Source organism: Colletes gigas, unplaced genomic scaffold, assembly GCF_013123115.1.
Source record: "Colletes gigas isolate AHSC1104 unplaced genomic scaffold, ASM1312311v1 Colletes_gigas_Sc00004, whole genome shotgun sequence".
Classification (NCBI taxonomy): domain Eukaryota; kingdom Metazoa; phylum Arthropoda; class Insecta; order Hymenoptera; family Colletidae; genus Colletes; species Colletes gigas.
This window is the reverse complement of record NW_025106633.1, coordinates 8,609,665-8,632,305: the sequence shown is the minus strand read 5'-3', so window position 1 is coordinate 8,632,305 and position 22,641 is coordinate 8,609,665. Positions and strand designations below refer to the sequence as shown.

The 22,641-nt window shown below is 46.4% G+C and overlaps 1 protein-coding gene across 1 annotated transcript in view; it reads left to right on the top strand.

Annotated features, from left to right (window-relative positions):
- Positions 1 to 657: 657 nt before the first annotated feature.
- Positions 658 to 22,641, top strand: part of LOC122405275 — a 142,407-nt gene continuing 120,423 nt past the window's right edge. Inside the window, exons 1-2 of the mRNA XM_043409897.1 lie at positions 658 to 1,049; positions 10,134 to 10,368. Of these exons, the coding sequence (XP_043265832.1) occupies positions 10,134 to 10,368 (235 nt within the window). The 5' untranslated portion in view covers positions 658 to 1,049. The remainder of the gene's footprint in view (positions 1,050 to 10,133; positions 10,369 to 22,641) is intronic.

Genomic DNA, 22,641 nt, shown 5'->3' with positions numbered 1-22,641 from the left:
AACAACGGAGGGTAATTTAATTCGAGGGTTCACATTTGACAGCGGACGCTGAAATCGAGTACAGAAGCGCATTGCGGTACTAAGCATAAAGTCAAGGGAATGGGGATGGAGGAGGGGGGCAACTAGTGTTATAATTGCGTCGGGGAAAATTACACTTTCAAATGCCCTGGCACGCTGCGATGGGAACGTTTACAGTTGCCGCGAACAGTTGTAATTTCATTTCGTACTCGGTCCGCTTGATTCATATTTACCCGCAGAAAGAGCAGAAAAATATGCCTCGTTCGCTGATGTCCTCGACTTTGCTCAATTTTCAAAGTACGAGAAAAGAAACTTACCAGGAAGAAAACAATTTAAAAACCTCGACAGATCATCGGTCATGTGTAAAGTATAGAAGATGTTATTTTTTTGCCAAAGAGACCAACGATACGAATAACTTTGAAAACGAGTCGTACTGCGCTAAGTGTCGGTCTCGGGAGGCGCGCACGCGTCGTTTCGAACGGACGAATGGGTCGAGACGGCGGGAACCGAGGGGCCAATGGGAGGCTGGGACAGAAGGGCAAGTTGGCCGGCTGTGCAGCGGGAGGCACGGTCGGACGCGATGCATCGCGGTCCTCGCAGTACCGCGGCAACCCTCGATCGAAACGTATCGCGTGCGATGTCGCAAGTGACGTGCCGTGAAACGTGAGAACACCTCCTCCTTCCTCCCTTTTTCGTTCACGTTCGCTCGCGACCAAATTCGTGCGCGTCCAGTGTCCGTGCGCCATCTCTCTCTCTCTCTTTCTCTTTCTATCGCGCTTTGAAAATCCGTGAACAGTCATCCACGAAACGATACCGCGCCATTGCGACGTGTCACCGGTCCCTCCGTTCTCCGCGCGACAAACGATTCCCATCGCGGGCCATCCCTCGCGATCGCCACCGGTTCGCGCGACGACGCCTTGTGTGTGATATGTGAGGTGTGTTTGGTACTCGGCGTTCCTCTCCACTGCCGCTCTTTACCGCGGAAAGAACCAAGTTAGAGAGAGAGGGCTGCGACGCGCATCGAGACCAAGGTAAGACGATCCGAACCCGATCCAATCGACGGGGGGAGTGGTCTTGGTCTAGAATATTAACCCCTTAGCTACGAGACAACTTTGAATCGTCAATTTTTAGCCGCACAGTGGTACCAAGAGGGTCGATCGTCTTCTTTTTTCATGATTTCTTAATCCGATCGCGTTTACTCCGGTGGTCTCGCGGTTCTTTCGCGCGGACCCAAAGTTTTCCGTACGCGGGACACCAACCAGGGGCCAACTCCTGCTGGTAAACAAAGTTTATGGAAGATGTAGCGGAGTGTGGTCGGCCGCAAGGCTCGTATCGTGTTTCCCCCGAGCGTCGAGCTCGCGACTGTTTCCTCCTTTTGGCGGTAAATCTGGATGTTTTTGCGGGGGTAATCGACCCGCGACTTCGTTGCGTAATGTCTAGAGGAGGTAAAGCGACTGGCGGAATCGAGGTTATATAGCCGCGGCAATAAAAGCAAACACTCTCGACTTCGGTGGCGCAGTTTCTTCAATTTTCAAGTGGAACGGACGGGATACGCTGCAACCGACCATTTCGTTAATTCTTTTTACAACGACCACTGATACATTTACGATATCGAAGCTACTTTTTATGTTCTTCTACCCCTCTCTAAGTAATAAGCAATAAATTCTGTAAAACTGACTGGATTTCCACCATGTGTTATATTACAATTTTTTTTTTAAATACAAAATGGAATCGTCCCATTAAATACAGAACTACTATTATCAGAAGCTGTTGCACTGACTTGCAAACTCGTAGATACTTCGATACTAGAATCGTACAGAGAAACAAATTCTCAATTTTTTTTTTATCGTTCTCTAGTATTATTATCGTAACGCCGAGAGCGGCGTCTTTCGGTGCAACAAGCAGCAGCGATCTGGGGAATTTTTAATTTACGCGACGGGCACCGAAACCCACCCCGCGATCGCGAAACAAATACTATATCGGTCGAAATACGATCGAATGACGGAAGAGCATGGTTATGCGTGGCGTTCTGCGGTAGATTTGCGGATTCGCTACCGGAGGCTTGTAACCCGAAACAATTACGCTCCGATTGGACCATCCTGCGTACACGCCTCTGTCAATAGACTATATGGCCAGAGACAGTTTACCGCGTTTATTATCGCGCGGCGGGCAGCGTTTGTTAAAATTCGAGAATCAACCACCCGTAAATATATATATTTTCCGCGGAAAAACGTATTGTTCGCCGCGCAATTGGTCGTTTAAATTTCAACTTTCAACGTGCTTCCAGCATTAACTACTCTCCCTTCTGTTTGGAAAACCCATTTTTTGCCTCCTTGTTCCGCGAAAGCTTGTTTCCGTAATCGTTTCGCGAAATTGTAAGCGTCCCAGTTTCCATCCCCCCCCCCCCCTCCCCCTCCTTTTTTTTTCTTTTTCTTTCGCTTTTCAACGCGTACCGAGTTGTCGACGATCACGGGGCGACAGGTCCTCGGAATTCCAGTCGAAATTCATGGATACGAAACGTTTCGCGTACTGGGTTCGATAGTTCATTCAGAAGTGAAATTGATTGCCGGTCGTGTTCGCTTTATATGATTAACGAGTTTTCGTGTTTCGCGACAAAAGGGCGTAAGTTCGAGCTGCAACTGCACCGATACGTGTCCGGTTAAACGAGAACTTTGACGGGAGAAAGGTCCATTAATTGGACACCGGACTATCGAATTAAATTGCCCTTTCTTTCTTTTTCTCGCTATCGATACCAAAAAGAATTAGACTGCTCATTAGTCACGATTTGTCCAACAGAATTGTTCACGGATCTAAATATTAGAATTCTTTCCGTCGATGGCGCGTTAAACGTTCGATAGCATAGTTATATTAACGCGTCTCGATTCTCATCCAATTATTTATTATTCGATGGAAATTACAGTCGCCGCTCTCAGTGCGATTGCCCGGTTTAATTATCGAGAACGTATTAACTAATTGTTGTGTTCGTTAATTCTTCTCTGGTTAATCGTGCTCGTTCATTTATCGACTTTGGTATTGCGGGGAAACGTTAGATTTATAGCCAGATAATCATAACGATCCATATTTTAACCACATTAAACTAAGATGCGCTCTGATAGCTACCGCGGCTCTAATTAATCAAGCACTCCATCAGGCTTTTTAATTTTCCGGATGCGTGCTCGTATCCGCACGCACAGGTGCAAATTAAAAATTCTTACTGGAAACTTTAATTACACGATACGAAGTTCGGAATATACTACGCGCGTTTGTCTTAGAAATTCATTCGCGCGTGGAATCTCGCTTGTTGCACATTTCCTCAAATGGTAGCTATTTCTTTTCATCAAGCGTTTGAAACCATACGTACAGGTGTATGTGCTTTACAATGGCGAGAAGAAATAGGTCAACGATGTTCTTAAATTTGCAATTTACACTTTTTGAGGATGGAGAAAATTTTCCAAGCCTTTATATTATGTTTGTAAACAAACAGATCGAGCGGTTGGCGCGGAGGATAGCTCGTTGGATTTCTAATTGCAAATCGTGAAATTGTAGAGTTGATTAATTGATTCGCGTAACCTGCGTTATAAACCGTGTAACGGTAAAATAAAATCGGACGAAAGGAACGGTTTTGAAAGGATGGCGTGCATTGGATGTAGTTGGAAACAGTATACACGGGGTTAGTAAATAGATTGGAGGAAGAGAGTGGCTCGGGTAATTTGCCCGGTAGACTAAAGTGGGAGCCAGCGGGGCAAGGTTCACCGCGAGATCCCAAACACTCCGAAACACGTGTTCTCCGGCAAACAGTAAACGAGTCGAAGACTAGCAGGGGGGGTGGCTGAGAACGAAGACGGGAGTTACGGTTTCGAGGGAAGTTAACGACTCGCCGGGGAAGAAGTTGCGGCCCCTCGTATACTTTTAAAACACACCCGCCCTCCGTTCGCCCCCTCCCTCCCCCCCCGCAGCAGTCGAAATCGGTCCGGTTCCTCGGTCTGCGTCGCGACCGAACTTTTGTAACGGATTCTGGGGATGAAGCTCTCGAGGAATCCGATTGAAATTGAATATCCAGAGAGACGGGAGCGCGGCAACTTCGTCCTCCCCGGCTATTCCTCTCGCCTCTCGCTTCCGGTCTCCGCGCCCTACCGCCATCGTCTCACTTTATTATTGCCTCGACTACACAGGAGGAGGGAGGACGAGTGGTTGGTTATTCTCCCCTCGTTGTAAATCCTGCTTCGAGTACGGTCTAACCGAAAAACTTTTTCGGCCTTTTTATTCAAACATTATTTAAAGCTCGAGCGCCGTGCAACGGGAAGTATCGCTGTGCTCTTCCCGCGGCCTCGGCGAAATCGCGAAACGTATTGAAACGCTCCTTCCGCCAGAGTTATCTTCCCCGTTCCACCCTCCCCGTTCGCGTGGACAAGAATGGTCGAATCGATGGGAAAACCGTATCGGTGGAAGTTTCCTTTCGTTTCGGGAACCGACTCGCGGAAACTTCCGGCGGGGGGGGGCTTAGTAGCAACGTGTTCTTAACCCTTTCGATGCCAAGTCCGTATTTATATTGCTCGGTATACGGGATAGACCCGTTCGAGTACATATTTACATTGTACGAAGTCGGTGGTGGCAATGGATTAGTTCGAAACTGTTCGTAACGCTTCGTTCTTAAAGGGTATTCGATAAACGGGAAGATCCATTAGTGTATCGAGTAGTAGAACGTGATAATCAAAATAAAGAAGTTTAAATGATGCAATAGTGTCTGTAAACAAAATCCAAGGTGGTAAAAATTGATTAACCCAAGACACTGTTCATCGTAAGCTAGCTAATTAATACCTAGCGTGGAAGGAGCGTTCGATTCCGAAAATATCGAGTCTCGCGGGGATTTATAGATATGAAACGCATTTTGTCGCGTGAAAAATACTGGATATTTACGACTTCGAGTCTTTTTCCCCGTCGGCGTGTCGCATCGCGCGCGGAGGAAGCGGAATCGTTTTTGACGAAGTCGCGAAAGCTTGCGGAGGAGAGCCCCGTGAAATACTGTCCCGGCGAGCGCGTACGTATACACGTTACGTCGATCGTTTTATGGCCGACAGAACGGTGCCAGAATTTTTCGTTTTATTTTCGGTCTCTCTCGCGGAAGTCCACGGGGCGTGTTGAGCCGCGTGCAACCGCCGGGGAAACAGAACTACCGTTTAAATTCATGTAAAATCTCTACGAATCCAAGGTGGAAAGGGAGGAAAGGGGCCGTGACTCGTTGGTTTTCATTATTTACGTGCCAACAAGTAATCGCGTTCGCGACAACTTGTTGCTTACTAGAAAATTCTGAAGTTGCCGTTTGCGGGACCCGGAAGAATTCCATCCGCTAGATAATTGCGCGGGCGTATCGCGTGCACGCGAGCTTTCTCGTACGGACGGTCGATTAACCGTAGGATTAGCTTTCAACCGCCTCGAGCGTAAACGATTTTTCGTGCTCCGGGGGGGAAAAAAATTGTAACGATTCGGCGTCGGTTGGGATTCCAAGACGATATAAATAGCGATCGACGCTATTTCCAGCCTCGTGGCAACGATTACAGAGTATGGATTAGCGGAGGACGTCGTTTCCAGCTTGTTTATTGACTCTGCGATCTTTTAGAGTTGCGGTATTTACTATTTATTAAGTTAAAGTTTTACTACGGAATTTCGATGTATTTTTGAACGTGTTCGTTGCGCCACAAGTCACGACGTCGCGTGTAAAAATTCCAGAGCCGAGAAGAAATTAGTCGGCCGAGGATATTCGAGGGTGGCCGTGTTCCCGCTGATTTTTCGGTCGTTTTCTCGTTCTTCGTAAGTTAAGGGCAGAAATTGGGTCAACGACACCCAGAGACAAACGATCCGACGCGTAAGCAAAATCCGCCTCGTGCAACGAGTATTACGCGTTTGCGAGATATTCCGGCGAGCGAGGTTAATGAAACGCAATGAAGTATATAAAAAAAAAGAAGGGAAAAAGTGAGAGAGAAAGAGAGAAAGGGAGACAAAGTAGTTTTCAGTTAGGTGGCTCGCTGCCACGAGTTAGTAGCCGCGGAAACCTCTATGGTCGGTGACAGTAAACGAGATACGACTTTACCGGTGAAATAACGTCCCTGTTCTGCTCCATTTTCCCGCGAAAATGTTTCCTAGTCTACGAATAGCTAGTCGTGTGTGCGTTCGAGTTAAGGCGAGATACGTAACTTTGGTTTTCGAGACTCGAGAGTCTATCATTCGAAGAGAAACAATTCTCTTTTAGAAATAAAAAAATATTTCTATCCAATTGTATCAGACTCTGTAAACGTCTGCTGGTGTCGAATTTCGCCTTCATTGTACGAAAGATGAATTCATTTTAAGAATCACTACTGCTTAAACATAGTTTTCTTCAATTTTGACGAGAGTAGATCTCACGATGTATCTTCCCCGTTCTCTTTATCGCAGAAGGAAACAATAATATTTCCTAAGAACGCAATTATTTATCCGCAGCGATGCAGTCGTTGTTTTTTGCGCGGCGGAACGATGCATATTTCATGCGATAAATCGATGGCGGTCTTTGTTCCGCGCGGAGAGTACAAGATAAGCTAATGCATGGCGCCGTTAAAAAGAAGCGCATCTGCATGCTGCGCTCGCGCGGTTGCGTCGTAGAAGAAGTCGCATTACAGGAAGATAGACCTCGTTAAACGATTCGACTTTTTCGTCCGGCAATTTTCTTGGTCGTCTCCTGGGAAAGAAACGCGACTCGTTTTGATATCTCGAATCGTCCCTGTACGCTTTCGCGCCCCTCCCCCTCCCCAGTCGTGTTCGATGCGGATTAACGGAAATTAAAAGGAGACTCGCAGAGAAAGGCAGATAACAAAGGTCCATTTGGGATTATTGCAAAACAGTGATTCCTGTCGAATTTATTTTCAATCGCGGAAAATACGTAGCTAACGATATTCGTATCGGTGTATTTTTACGAGCGACGGAAAGGCGCATTTAATTTTCATCCCTCCGGGGAGTTTCATTACCGTTTTCGTTCTGCCGTTAACTCGGTAATTAGCGTTCGATGAATATTTTCGATACCGGAAAATCTGTTTGATATTCAATGGTAGCCAGCGTTCTTTCTATTTTTTATACTTCTCGACAACAGAAACGCGCTACTTTAGCGCGATATCGGCCGATCCTCTCCCTCGAGTACGGACACCCATGGCGGTTCCAAGTCCAGCAAGTTTTATTTTAGCTCCTTGGTGGGAAAGTAATTAACGAGTTTTCTCTGATTTGGCAACCGGGAAAATGCGAAAGTTTCGAGATACACGCGATTCGTTAACGAGTTGTGTTAATACGCCGAGCGGTCGGGCGTATTTGTACTCGCGAGGCGGATCAACACGCCCGGGCCAACTCGTTTCGAAGTTCGCTAGCTAGTCCGAACGGGTTGACAGAAAGGTTTCTCGATTTTTAACGCGCGTGCAGACGTCGATTAACTTTTTTTCCCTCCCCCCCCCTCCATTTATTTTTTTATTTCATAAAAGAGTAAAAAGAATAGAGAAAAAAAATTTCCATTTCACCTATGAAAACGTACGAATATTGAATTCGATGAGGCGAATGCTAGAATTTTAGTATCGGATTTCCATTTTCGAGCATATTTAATCACAGTTTGGTCAGAAACCTCGAACAACGCGTTGTAACGCCCGTGATTGCAAAAGTTTCAGCGAAAAGCAGGGTAAATACGACGATATGCATTTTTCAATTAATTAAACACCGAAACTCTATATCATCCGCAGGTTCCGCGATGTTGATTCACCGTTCCATTTCGGTCAAATAATGATCGTTGTAAATACAAAACAGTATTTACAATTCTCCCTGCGAGTCCACCCTCCCGCTGAAAAATTGGCTCTGTTGGACGGTCTCGTAATGGAAATGAAACCGATACCGTAACTCGACGAACCGCCATTTTTGAGGAGTTCATTTTTGCGTTTCGAAACGAACAAAAGTACCATCGTCCTAAAAGGTCGATCGAGGCCGATTCCAGAATTCATCGACACCGTTTCTCTTAGACTTTCGTTAACAGAACTTGTCTCTAAAACTCCCGGTTTTCTCGACGAACGAAAATACGCGTAGCACTCCGAAAATGCGTTCTACCCTTCCGCGCTTGGCTTTTTATGGAATTCCAACAGCACGCGCGACGCACCTCTCCAGCTTCCTGTTATGCCAGAACTTTCCAGCGAGAGAGGGATTCGAAAAAGACGATCGCAAAACGCTCGAAACCTTTTACAAAAGTTCTCTCGCGCTCTGTTTCAATGTTTCTCCTGATTTTCGCTATTGACGCTGAAACTCGCGACTCCCCTTTCAAACCCAGAGGCTCTCGGGCGCGGTCGTTCTTGAATTTTTCCAAACAAGTTCGACGCCCTGCATCCCACGTCGCTTCTTACGGTTTCTGATAAATCTGTACAGTTCGTGACTTAAAAAAATGTGTGTAATCTTACAGTGAAGATACACCGACGAATTAAAAATATCCAATAGTTTGGTAAATAGAATTATAGAAAAAGGTTTTATCGAAGACAGAGACGAGGGTGAAGTTACTCGGAAATTTTCATGACATTTCCATGAAACAGCGGGTTCGGAAGTGGCGTTTTCTGGCGCACGGTGGTCGAGGAAACACACACAGGGGCGGTTTGGGGGCACGCGCGATCGACGTCGCGGTCTAGCGAGGATTAACTTCGGAACGATTAATGGAAAATGAACGAGTTTTCACGGTGGGACCGTAACACGATTGGCGTGGCGGAAAATCGCGCGTAGGCGACACCGCCATGAAATTTCGACGAGTGGCGGAGCGGCGTCGACCGATCGGAAGCGTTTCGAATGCGATTTGAATTTTGAGTACACTCGCGAATCTGCATATGTAAACAGAACGCGTCGATGCATGCTGGGGGGAAGGGGGGGCTGATACGATCGCGCGGCATCTCTCTACGTACGCGCAATCGTACCACCTGTACAATATGTCCCGTTCAACGACAGAGATGCTTCAAAAATCTTTATTATCGGGGACGCGCTACAATTTTCGACAAACTACGGTTACGCCGGACAACGGACAGCAATTTTTTCCTCTTCCATCGTTCGCGGTTTTGACCAACGTCAAACGTTCGTTTGTTCGACAAATTCTACTGAAATAAACGCGACGCTAAACGTTGATCTAATAGTAGCATAGTTTCTCGTAAATACTAATATTTCTAATAATATTGTGATGATCGAACGTACGAAGGAAGTACACCTTCAGAAATACCGCATAATATTGTCGAATTCATATAATATGATTTAGTGAAATAGAAGGTGGTCTGTCGAGTACTTGCGAGAGAGAGAAACATTGACGTAGCCCTCTGCCGGCGAGTGCGGGAACTATCATACCACAATCTTCCCGCGATATATAAAAATACAAGGTTTCTGCTCAAAAATCGAACAACAGTAATTCCATAAACGTAGATATATGAATATCGATCAAAATTGTATTCTTTAATACGTTCGAAGCGATTTCTACGAACATGAGCACCGGTTTACAGCTAACAGGGTGTTTCGCGAAGGTTTATAGCCGATCCCAATTTGAAATTACAGTTTCTGGCCAGATTCGAGCCACGACTCCCATCGTTTTCCCCAATTTTGATTTACACGCGAGTCTTTGGGAATCTGGCCCGAACGAAACGCCGCATAAATCGAACGCCGAGCTCTGTTGCGCTCGAAGCCACCGGGGATAACAACGAGTTGCACGGTCCGGCATAATTTCGATTCGTATTCAAGCCGTCGCGTCCGATTGATCGAGCCTCTGATCGAAAGATTATCAGGGCTTTAAAAACTCCCGTGAAATTTATGCGGCCGATCGGAGCCGGTGCGCGTGCAAACGCGTGCTTGTACGTGCACGCATTTCGCGGCGGTTCGATCAACGGACGGGCGTCTTCGTATTCTAAAAACGTTGTTGTTCGCTAGCATGGAAACTGAGAAGCCCGTGGAAAGCACGAACGACGAGCAATGGATTGATTTTCGAACCCGAACACGATTTATCCCGTCGTGGCGAACGAACGAACAAATATACTTGTCGATCTTTTTATCGTTTCTGTCGTGTTTTGTCGTATTAACGTTGGTCGTTGATGAACTTTCAGATGTTTCGCGGGACGTGGCTGCGGTGGTCGACGCTGCTGTTGACGCTGCTAGGGACGCGGCTGGTATTCGTGGTCGCCCAATGCGGATCGTTCACTCAGGACAGACAGGAAAAAGAGGACAAACAGGATAAGCTGGCGCTGTATAAAGTCACTTTAAGGACTTACTGGTCGAGGGCGCGATTTCCACGGCATTATCCAGAATGGAAGCCGCCGGCGCAGTTTGGCAAGCTGATCGGTGAGTCTTGGAACGTTTTCAGCCCAGGGGTTTCCGTAGAGGTCAGAGAAACGACGCCGAGGAACGGGTTTTCGGGGGCGGCCTCGCGTTCTTAAAGAAGATATTTAGCGAACGATGGAAAGACACACGCAAGGATACGAAAGTTTTATCTAGATTTGCGATAGAAGGCAAGCCCGTAGAATCGTTTCGAAGTTGGGATTTCAGCGAGAAATCCCAGTTAGCGGGTCTTCGATGATCAGCGAGCGCTTATTTCTGAGCCACGGCGCGCTTCGAGCAACGTCAGCTTACCCCGGAACACGCCATTTCCTAGGTTTGTTCTCTTCGACCTCCTTTCTCCGTCAGACCGAGAAACGATAATTGGAGAAGTCGGAAATTATCGGCAGTCGACGCGCATTCTGTCGTTTTAGCGCGTATCGAGATCCCAGGATCCGCGATCCCGCGTACTATAATCTCCTCCTTCTGTAAATAGGTCGAACGCTTTCTAGGATCTTTCCAAGAACGGAGAATTTGTTGGGTAAACCGTGAAATAGTTGCATTCGCGGAGTTGAGTCTCTGGGAAACTAGTTCTGCCTCGTTTCGAGTTTTTTGGTACCACGTCGGCCATATTGCTTGCATATAACGTCAGATGTTAGGAAAAATCAAATACTAAATGATATCGTCGAACTTAAATTGTCACGTTTTTATTTATTAATATATTTAATCCACTAGAAAGGCAATAAATCATAGACCTTGCAATGTATTTTTTCATTGTTTGAATTATGAATTGTTAAAATCCTTCAATCCGTCCAGAAGTTATGAATTTTTAAACATTACGTATGAAATTTCAGGGGAATCAGTTCAGACATGGTCAGACACTATATTTTTGATAATGAATTATTTTCTCAAAAATGCGTAGGATTTTATGGGTATGTCTATTCACCAAAAATGATTATAATTAACCCCTTCAGCCGAAAATATTTTTTTTTGAATGATTTGAAATTTTTAAATTTTGTCGACAAATTTTATACCTTCTCGAATTTTTTTCTCGAAACTGCGTAGGATTTTAGGGGTATGTCTATTCACCAAAAATGATTATAATTAACATCTTCAGCCAAAAATATTTTTTTTTGAACGATTTGAAATTTTTAAATTTTGTCGAAAAATTTTATACCTTCTCGAATTTTTTTCTCGAAACTGCGTAGGATTTTAGGGGTATGTCTATTCACCAAAAATGATTATAATTAACCCCTTCAGCCGAAAATATTTTTTTTTGAACGATTTGAAATTTTTAAATTTTGTCGAAAAATTTTATACCTTCTCGAATTTTTTTCTCGAAACTGCGTAGGATTTCGGGGGTATGCCTATTCACCAAAAATAATTGTAATTGACCACTGCAACGTAAAATAATTTTTTCAGATTGATTTGAAATTTTTTAATAACTTTTCAACGAAGCCTCGATCGAGAAATTGATGTTCTTTATTTTCGTCTTATTTCGACCTCTAGAATCTCCCATTAAAATTTTTTCCAAGGGGTGACCGAACACCCTGTATATACGACCCCACATATTTCAAGTTTGATAATAAAAATGTTACTGTAAGCCCTTGCAGATTTTCGAAAATCGCGTGTTGTATTATCCAGACAGACCGATCGTCGAATCGGAGAAAGAAACGTTGTCGACCTTAGGGCACGTTTTGTGCTTGTGCGGGGAGCAGAGTTCGGCGGGTCCATAAACAAGAGAAATATTTCAGATGGTAATGGCCGCCACCGGGGGAACAGGTGTCGCGGGTCCCCGGCGGTCAATAAATTTCCCTCGCGCCTCGTAACTTTTCACGGTTCTCGCGCCACCGATTCGTGGCTGCGGCCAAGAGCGCGCCCCGTCGATGGCGCGAGTCGAAAGTCGAATAAATCCAGAGGCCAACCACGGCCCCGCGTCGTCGGGGGGTCGTCGGGGGGTCGTCGGGGGTCACCGTTGGCCGCGTTTTCGCAGGGACGCGTTCCTGGGCGGCCGGGAAACGTCAAATTCGAATTAGGAAGGCACGCGCTCGGCCGAAATTCAATTTCGGTTTAAAGACCGTCCTCGCATTCCCGGGGCGAATCGGGGGGAGGGTCGGCAAGTCGACGGGGGGGCTCGAAAAGGTCGCGGAGGCGAAGGAAACGGAAAAGAGGGAAAGGCGGACGAATGCGGGGAATGCGAATGCGCGGCATTTCCAGCGTCGACGGCATTTTGTTTTACCCTGCACGGGGTAGGAGAATTCCAGAATCGTTAGCGAGCTCGCACGACCCCGCCACGGTGGCCTTCGAAGGATTCCTCCGTCGCGGGAAAAGCTAATTCGTCGAATTTCCCGTTCCTACGCGAGAAGCGAAATTTTGATTTCACGCAGGAATTCCGGCCTGTTTCGTCAAACCTCCCTCGAGACAGTCTCGGTTTTTCCGGAGTCTGATTTTATTTCGATGGATGTTTAAGGGATGAAATTTCCTCCTAACGGATCTCAACGACGAATGAAGATTTATAGATTCCCCGTTTATCAATTTAATTGTAAGGTGAAAATCAAGTGTTCTATGTGAACAGGGATTCCCAGGGAGCCTCAATGTGTACGAATTTGTGTTGAAATTCGAGTATCTGTTCAATTTGGAATTGCAGGAAGAGGCATCGAACGCGTTATAGTGACGAGTGTCGATGCTACGGTCGAACATCTCGATAAGCATCAAGTTGTTGAACGACATATCTTAGAATGGTTCGATGCAAGACTATCGATTTCAAACGTAAATGGTATCGGTGTCTAGTGACGAACGCAGCTGCTGGGGAGCTTGCTTCCACCCACCACCGGAAGCTGAACGGAACGGTTTCGAAAAGAATACGATCCTATCGATCGGTATTGCGATTCCTCCGCGGCAGACTCGAATTTAAACCCAGCTTTAACATATTTTAAACGTATTTCGTGTAATATCTCTTTTACACTTGGAGTTTCTAATTTACAAATTTAATTTTATATGAAATCCCGTGTTAATCCGACGTGAGAGGACTTTTTTTATGTCGAGTTTCACAATTATAAGACTACTCACTCCTCATGAAACCTTATAAATTAAAATCAACACAACTTTACATTCACGAGGTATTCGCGAAAAATATTTAGATTAAATAGTCAATGGGTTAAATAAACAAATACGAAACATTGATTTCGCGAGTCTGAAATCGATCAAAGGTAAAAAGTAATCCGTCGCGGAGGAAAGTGGAAAGCGGTTGAATCTTCTGCGTGCGTTCCAGGAGAAACAAAATGGTTGTCAAAGTACGTGGCCGGCGATAAACATTGAACGCTGATGCGGAACACGAAGGTGGGAACGAAGGAGGGCAGAGCTCGAAAGCAAAGCGAACCGGAGGAGCTACAAAACGAAATCGAAAATCCTTTACGGGCGATTCGTCGTAGCTATAGAGACGGTGGGAGTCCCTCTCTGTTTCCCAGCATTCCGTAGGACCTCCGGGAAAGCCTTTTCAGGATATATCTCGCGTATACAAACGAAACGGCACGTTCGATCGTTAACGGCCGACTAATGGAATGGAATTCGCGTCCTGAACGTCGGCCCCTACCTCTCGAACTTCGTCCTCCGCTCAGGAGGAATCCTGAAATCGGTATCGAGGTTCTCGCGTTGTTTGCACGGCGCAATTCCTTCGGCCAGACTTAATTCGATTCTTTTTTACTTCCGCCAACGTGGATGCTTCGTCTCGTGGTCCACGATTATTCGTTCCTGTTTCATCTCGACGACGACTATTCCCGTATTTTTCCCGATATTCCACCGAAGAGAGGTCGCCGACTGTTGCGTTACCGGGATTTCGCCTTCGTCGCCGATTCGTGGAATTCTGGCGGACGGTGCCAGAAATACAGCGAACGCACGCATGCGAATTAATAAAACATCGTCCTCCGCGAATGGCTGGCGCACGTTCTACGCTCGTGTCGCAAGATCGAGAAAGTAATCGCTGAAATTTCGAATCAAACGTGCTTGTAACGTCAAATGCAATGGACCGTTTCATTATTTCTATTATCATTCATTCGAGAGAAATTTACGACAAAAAGGGTGTATTATATCGTCGGTCATGAAAGTTAGTAAACTCGTGTTATGTTTTCAATGTATTTATTTCCATTTAAATCGTAAGATTTGTGAAAGATGGCGGAAGGTTGGTGCCCTGTGCACGTAAACGAAGGTGAAGTCGGAGGCGACGCGAGGAGGTGTCCCGTGGCGTATTCGAGGCGTGCGTGGATCCGAGAAATCTTTGGTCGCGCGAGAAACTAGACGGAAAAGCACGTCGAAAGCGTACCGAAAGAAGAAGAGCGAGAAGAACGCTTCGCGGCGTAGAGTTTTCTCTTCTGCGGACGCTCCGAGGGCCGCTTCTAATTATTCTTCTCTCGAGACACCCGCAGCGCGCGCGCGGTGTTCTCGTTATTTTTTTTTTCTTTTTTTTTTTTTTTTTTTATTTATAGCCGTAGAGTCGACGGTTTGGAGGAGCAACGAGAAGCGGAAGGACAGAGACGGAGAGACAGAGAGGAGTCGAGAGCACGTCGACCGAGGAGACGGCGAAGAAGAGCGAGAGAGAGACGCTCGGGGTGTGCCCGAGAGCGAAGGGGGCGTAGGTACAGAGGAGATGTATTTTTAGCTTGAACCGAGAGAGAGTCGAGCTTCTCGTTTTGCTCCCGTTTCTCTATCCTTTCCCGTATATATACCAGCCGCGCTCGAATCGACGCTGAAAACCGACCGGAATCGGGGAAAAAATGATGCACTTTACGCTCGACGCGAATTTTCTTTAATTGCGCCTTTATCGCGCGATTCTCTTCGAAGGAACAATCTCCGGCGAGAAATACGCCATCGCTGATCAACCATCCCCAAAGTTATCATTATTATTGAATAATTTAACAGATAATGGCCTTTTCCCTCTGCTATTGCGAGGGTGGCTAGCTAGCTAAATATCTATTTCATCCATACGTCTGTATCGTATGTAGAAACTTGGAAAGTATACTTCTTAATCGTCTAGACGATGCTTAGAAATGTACAGATACCAATAATAGCGGAAAAAGTAGCCCTCTAAAAGTAGTTCCTCTATGGTCTGACCGCGACGTCCGATTCTACTGGTCTCCGATTCCCCTGAATTTTTCAAGCGCTAAAAGTAGTTACTTCCGGTCGTCGTCAGACTTGGAACTTCATAAAACAAGAGTGGACCAGATTTGAAATTTAAAAAGTATAAAAAAGTTAATAGAAAATCAATATTATGCGTTAAATATTATTCCTTTACCGATGTTTTCTCGTTTCGAAATATTTGCTAAATGTGTCGGGTTCGAGAATAATTAAACGACGCGTGGATGTGGTTCTGGCCCACCGTGCCCGCGAACCGGAAGTACTAAACGCGTGACAAGTGGCGTGGGTGGATGAAAGAACCACGGGGCAATATTTAGTCCACGAAATCTCAGGCCTCTTTTCCTGTTTGCTTAACCATGGGCACACTTCGCTGACACTCGATGTTCGCTCGTAAATATATTTTCCCAACTTTCGAAAACGATTCGTAACCCAATAATATTGTTTCCAACTCCGGGTGGAAATGATTTTTCCCGAATGTAATTAATAGACTGTGGATCTTTATGCAAACTCTCATTAACAGAATAAATAAAACTAACGGGAGCTTTGCAGAGGGTTGTCTCAACCCCTAAATATAATAATTCCTATCTTACGCTAAGTATTTCTTATATTTTTGCCTATTAAGTGCACACAGTCTAGTAATTAACAAAGTAGAGCAAATTAAATTTCAACGATTAACTCCAAGTACCCCCAATAGAGACGATGTAAAAAAAATCAACGATCAGATAGAAGCCTTACGCTACGCTTTCGAAATTCTAGCAATCCGTAATGTTGTCGTCCCGTCCCCGTTTTCAATGTTATTTTCGATCGTGCTTGAGATTTCTATTCCAACCTCTCTCGCCTCGCGATTGGAAATTCAACGCCGTCGAAGAACAGCAATTCCTCGCGGTTTTTTCCCCTCCCCCGCGGCGTCCCGGGGTCTGAAATTTTCCGACAGGATGGGAAATTTTCCGGGTTCTCCGGAGCCGTAATGCAGAAATGAAAAGGGACAGGGCGCGGGGTCTGTGGCGTCTCGGCGTATTCTTGGTCGCTCTTCGCTCGCGTATCCTTATTCCGGCGGGTTCTACGTGCGTGCGCTGATTCGCGGATAAAAAGCAGAGGCTTTGGTTGCTCTTTCGGGGCAACCGACCGTGGACGCGTTTATTAGGCCTGGCGGTTAATTAAAGCGAGACGCTGAAGGTCCTCGGGAATTGAAATTCCAGGTAATATGAATACCAGCTGGGAATACGAGGCGCGTTCCTCACGCGTCGGCTTGTTTCAAAGCGGCTCATCTTTGCGGAGCATCTCGCTGTTTCGTAATTACGCGCTTCTTGTTCTGCGCTTTTTCTTCCCGTGCTTCTCCCTACAACAACGTTGATTCATCATCTCCTGGATCGAGAATTGCACGACCTACGGGTCTCCTATCTGATCCTATGCTAAATATACTTAACTACAAACAAAAAAATATAAAATAGAAATAGAAAAATAAATACAAACACTTTCGTACTCGTGAACCATTATTATTATTCGCGAGAAAAACTCCAGAGTGCAAAAACGAAGTAATACCTAAAGTTGTACAAAATAAAATTCATTGTTTATAAAGTCAGTAAAATATTGTACGACGCAATAGTTTTAGATTTCTCAAAGATTATATCTGTTTTTAAAATTAATTTGAAAAGTACACGGACGTGCTCGAAACGCATTTTCCAGCGATGGATCGGTCGATGAAAAATTCCTATCATTTTTATTTTCTCCCCGCTCGTTTATTCGGCCAGAATCATTTCGTTCTCGACGGATTTTAAATTGTAGTCGGGGCTGGGACGGGAAAGTCGAACGGTTCGGCGAAACGTTTCAATATTTTTAGCCCGACAATAAGGGTCCCATCTGGTTTCTTCCATCCGTCATTACGAGTCTCCGCGAACGTCAGATGCATTAAGCCCCCATTTTCTTGCGATCGGCTCGCTTTGCGCCGCGATTCATCTTTTCAGGGCATCTCTCGATCCCCGCCGTTCGCGTCACGCTCGATTTTTCCCAGAAATAATAACGATCGAATCGCGGGGGCGTTCGTTTAAAAAAAAAAAGTCGAAATAATCGCCAGCCTCGTCTTCTAAGAACGTCGAGTGAAATTGAAATTGGCATTTGTTTACGCGCGAGCGACCATAGCAAACATAGTCATCGATTTGCTTCGACGCGTAAACACATACGTTGCGTTTCGCCGACAAGGCCCGCCACCGTGAATAATTTGCGACGGCTGCAAATGAATGGAGCTCTAGAAACGATTCCAACTAGAACGTTTCCTCTATTTTTTCAGCCTGGCGATCGATCGAATTTACCACCGTTGACAAATAAACTACAAAAAAAAAGAAAAAAAAAACGCGTCGGTGTTGTGCTTTCGGATACAAAATTGCGGTTGGAAAAATGAACGCTCGACGGTCTCCTCGTCGCGAGAAGTGTTTTTCGCGTCCGGGATCGTGCATCGTCTAAATTTTCCTGCTCTTCAATTTACCCTGTGTTTTTGATCGACGGGCACGGACACGCGCTATTGCTCGAAAGTTTGCATACGGTCGAGCACATCCCTGTGTCCGAACTTCCGGGTACATCCTGTTTTGCGCGGCATGATTAAACGTTCGTAAAAAGTCAAAGTTGTCGAACCTTTGAAGAGCGCAGAATTCCTCTGACGTTGAAAATCCACGAATTTTCCGCCAGATAGATGAAACAACGCCGGATGAAACGATCCGCGGAGTGCGAGATTCGCCGGTACGCGAAACCTTTCTATTCGAACACGGTGAAACCGGAATTATGACTAATTATTTGATACTTTTCCGTAGAATCGTTGGTTCGAGAGATCGTTAGCTCTCCCTTCGTACGGCTCGAAGACGATCGACGGTGTTTAATTTGCAGTTCGTCGGAAATTAGTCGTATTTTCCAAACAACGATTACTCGAAACAAAACCGGGGGGGAGGCCTCTGTACGTACCGAATATGGAGTTCTCTCCTGTCATTATCGCGAGCACGCGCTGGGACGAGCCGCAAAGGGCGAACGGAGGGGCGGGGGCGTAGCGGAGAGACGACCAGAAAGGGAAAGGCGGACAAATAAATAGAGAGAAGAACATAGACGGGGGATGGATACGATGAAAAGCTTTCTGTAGCAGATGTACTGCTCGCGTCTGAAAACTCATCCTCCCGTGGGGCTTTTGTTGATTTAATAAACGCGAGCCCTCAAGTTTACCGCTTCGACTACGCATTGTCGTGCTCGACTCGTTTCATCCCTCTCCTCCTCTCTCTCTCTCTTTCTTTCCCCCTCTCTTGGGGCTCTTGTTTACCCTCCTTCTTTATGCTCGCGTCTCGCTCTCCTTTTCCGTCCAATTTATTTACCCTGCTTCGCCCTTTTCGTTCTTATTGGTCTTTTGTCGTCGTCGTCTGTGTGTGCTCCCGCTCTCTCGCGAGAGCACCAAGCTCTCTCTCGCTTTTCCTTCCCTTCTGGGACCGTTTTTCGCGTACGCCGGGCGTTGATTCGTCTGTCGGTTTAATTGTCCACGAATATGAGGGTGGGCTTTGAAGACTACCCGATGATACACGGTAATTCGACGATTTTCAAACTTCGGAAGATCGTCGCACGGTTCGTTAATTTTACACGTGCACCACCAGCGACGGTGCCTTTAACAAAGGTTTTCTACCCCTTTCGGGACATCGAATGATCGCTCGAGCACTTGCGAGAGAGAAAGGTCAAGCGTAGCCCTCTGCTGGCGAGTATAGGAACTGTCACCACCCACGCAGCTATAACCGTACACTCATTTTTCCAAGCAGTATTTGCAATAACCAAAGCACCACCTTTTTTAAAAAAATATTTGGTCCATTCCTATCAAGACTCATCCGTGATTTCGAATAATTTAAAACGATATCGAGAACGGTTCGAAAAATTCTTAATTTCGTGGACGTTGGTCGATTCCGGGTCCATTGCCGGGAAACGCGAGCCCGTTTGCGAATTTCCGTATGCTTCGTTCAAAGTTCAAAGGTGGACGAGCAACCGGTGTCAAGCGCGTTAATTTCCTGTGAAATTATTCAAATACCTTTCTCCGGTCGACCATTTGACGGTTCTCTCGCTCCATTTGGCGCATCGAGTCCCCCTCCCCCGACGTTTGCATTACGAGTCTTCGTATTAAAGTTTCCCTCCTCGTCGTCGGGTCAAACGGAACGATTCAAAGTGTCGGTTTCTCGGAAACTTACGCGTCCGCCCAGTTCTTTTTCCACTCGCGGAACTCGAAACGGATCGCGCGTGGCCGAGAGGAGCTACGTTCGTCATCGGGAAACGATTTAACGAGGATGAAATTTCGCGTTCGACGAGCATACTCGCCCGTTATCCGTCGTTCACCGATCGCTGTTGGTTCGATTCAACGGGGGGGGGGGGGCTTGAACTCCGTTAAAAAATTTTCCCTCTGTTTTCCGGCCCTCCCCCCGCCTTTGCCGGAGCAGAATGTAATTTGCGAGAGAGGAATAAAAATTACGTTTCAATGTTCCGCGTGACGTTGCCAATTATTGCAATTTGCCTCGACAATTCGCGCGGCAATCTGTGCAAATTGGAAAGCTATTTATCGGACGGCACAATGCAGTGCATAAACCGAATACACGGTCGATGTTGAAATAAAATAGTATCGGAATCGGGCTGCGCAATGACGACACGTACGAGTGTTGCAAAACGAGATTACGAGCGATCGAGGTCTTCGTGGCGCGGCGATTAGCAGTGTTTGATATCTCGATCCTTAAATTTTCCACGTTGGAAGCATAGAAAGCTTAAACAAATAAAACGAATAGAAGCTTTCTAAAAGAGAAATCGAACGTCCGGGATCGTGGAGGATGTCGACGGAAGTCCCAGGAATCTAAGCGAAAGCCTTGGACAAAATGGTCGCAGAAAACGGAAGGAAAAACACGGATTTTCGTTGGCGTCGCACGGATCACTCATATCGGATTTCCTTTAATCCTCGGAGCTCTTTACCGTACTGGTTCCTCCGGCTCCCTTCGTCGAAGCGATACCATTAAAGCTGTAAAAAGACACTCCCGACACGCTCCTCTGGAAGTTCTGCAACGCGAAAGCTCGGGCTGGGTCAGGCGAACAAACGAGCGGAGTCGGCCCACTGAAATCCTCGGGATCTTTGTCGCCACCGCTAACAAGGACAAAGGTAGACTTGCTCCATTTCTGCTCGGAGTGTTTTCCCACTACGAACTGCTGCTGGACCCGAGAATTTACTCCCAAAGTTCAAACTCGGCTTACGAATAATATCGATAACTAAACGAGCCGTACGGCAAAAAATGCCTCGTCTATTCCGCCATTGTTTTATCCGTCGAGCATAGATGTCCAGTTTCCTCGTAACCGGAAGCTCGTTTCAAAGGAGTTTCGTGATTTTTCGAGCGACGGTTAACGAGCTTCCGCGCAGCGGAGTTTATTTAACCGAGGAAACGAAAGCTCCGCAGACAGCCGACTATTTTCTTTCCAAATTATTCTCGGGAGTTTCTTATCGCGCCACGCGTCTCGAAATACCAACTCAAACAAAGAGTTTTAATTAGAGTTGTTCGGTAGGACGGGGGAGGGCGGACGTTTAACAAAAATTGTTGATTGAAATCTTTTTATGGATCTCGGAAAGGAGCGGAGAGAGCGAGGTTCGACGAGGTCGTTAACATTCTTCGGGAGTCCCGGTGGGGTCTTTGCTTGGCGGAAAACTAACCCGTGGCGCGCGTGTACGTGCCCGCGTTCCCCCTGATACGCGATCAAAAGCCGTCACTCCCTCTGAGCGCCGTAAACGCTTTACGAACCAAGGTGTGAAAGCTCGTCTGGTCGTCGACGAAGGTCGAAAACGCCGCCCCCCAGGGGGAACGAGGGATCCTGGTTGCTATTTTTTCGCCGCCTCATTGACGGACGTTCCTACGCCCTGATTGCCGACGTGCCTTGTTACCAGCTCCTCGTCATCCTCGACGCTGCTCGAAATTTCTAGGATACAGCGTTTTAAAAATGTTTAAAAAGAACCATCATTACGTAAACATACAAATAGATCGACAGTTATTTTACGAGGAGTTCTCTTTTTTATCAACATGGGGGATGACTGTACGTTGCGTTTAAGAAAACTTTGAAAAATCATAAAATGCAAACGAGTACCGTGGAGTGGCGAGATCGTCGCAAGCTCTTTCTCAAAATACGCTGAGTTTGGCGGCCGAGTCCCTGGCGTGTTTTACGGTTGCCCGATTTCATGAATAAATTGCGACGGGGAAGTCGAGCGGGGGCAAACAAACCGGCAACATCAGAAAACAATCTTTAGGCGGCCGGAGCGCGTTTCCTTGTTAACCAATAACGTCTCGAAAACCTAGAAACCGCGATACGGATAGCTGGGAGGAGTGTCGAGGCTGGGGCGAGGAAAGGAGGACGGGGTTAAATTATGCAAAGTACCTCGATAACTCAACTTCCTTTTCCTTCGACCGCGGGTCCGGAGCAGTCTCCACTTAATATTTCTTTTAAAAGTTGTAAAGCCAGTTCTCCCCGGTCCGCGTCTATCTCTTTATTTCTCTGTCTCACGGCGAAGCCACTTTCGCCGGTGTACCGTCGGGGCTGCTGCACCCTCGTTTGTTTCAAAAACTGGCCGGAAACGGCGTCTCGAGACGGATCGCGCGTCGCAATAAGAAACGGAGGCGAGACGGAGAACGACTGCGACAAAAGGGAAAAGCGAGGAGGCAGACGGCGCTTTCTTGGCGAAGTTTAGACGGCGCGAGGTTTAATACAAAGAGCCTAAGCACGCTGAAAATTGGAAGAATTAAAGAACGCGTTTACCCGTGTTCGTTGTTTCTCACGACGAGAAGTTTTTCCAACCGTTTTCCGTGGCAGTCGCTGCGCCGGCGGAACGTTAACAAAGTAATATTTTTCGCGATTCGAGTAATTTCGCGTTCGACGAAAACTGCGAAACTCGTGAGGGGGGCGGGGGCGGCGTTCTCCGCGCGAACGATAAACGCGTCGATCTATCATCGGATCGAGCGGGATGTTTGACGCGAAACAAAGTCTGGTGACCTGCTTGTTCGAACCGTTGTATTCGTCGATGAACGGAACGGAGCAACGAAGATTAATAACCGTCGGAAAATCTGACGTTGATTTTCCAATTACGTTCCTCCGTAATAGATGTACCTTGATAATGGAATTTAACGTTTAAAACGAAAT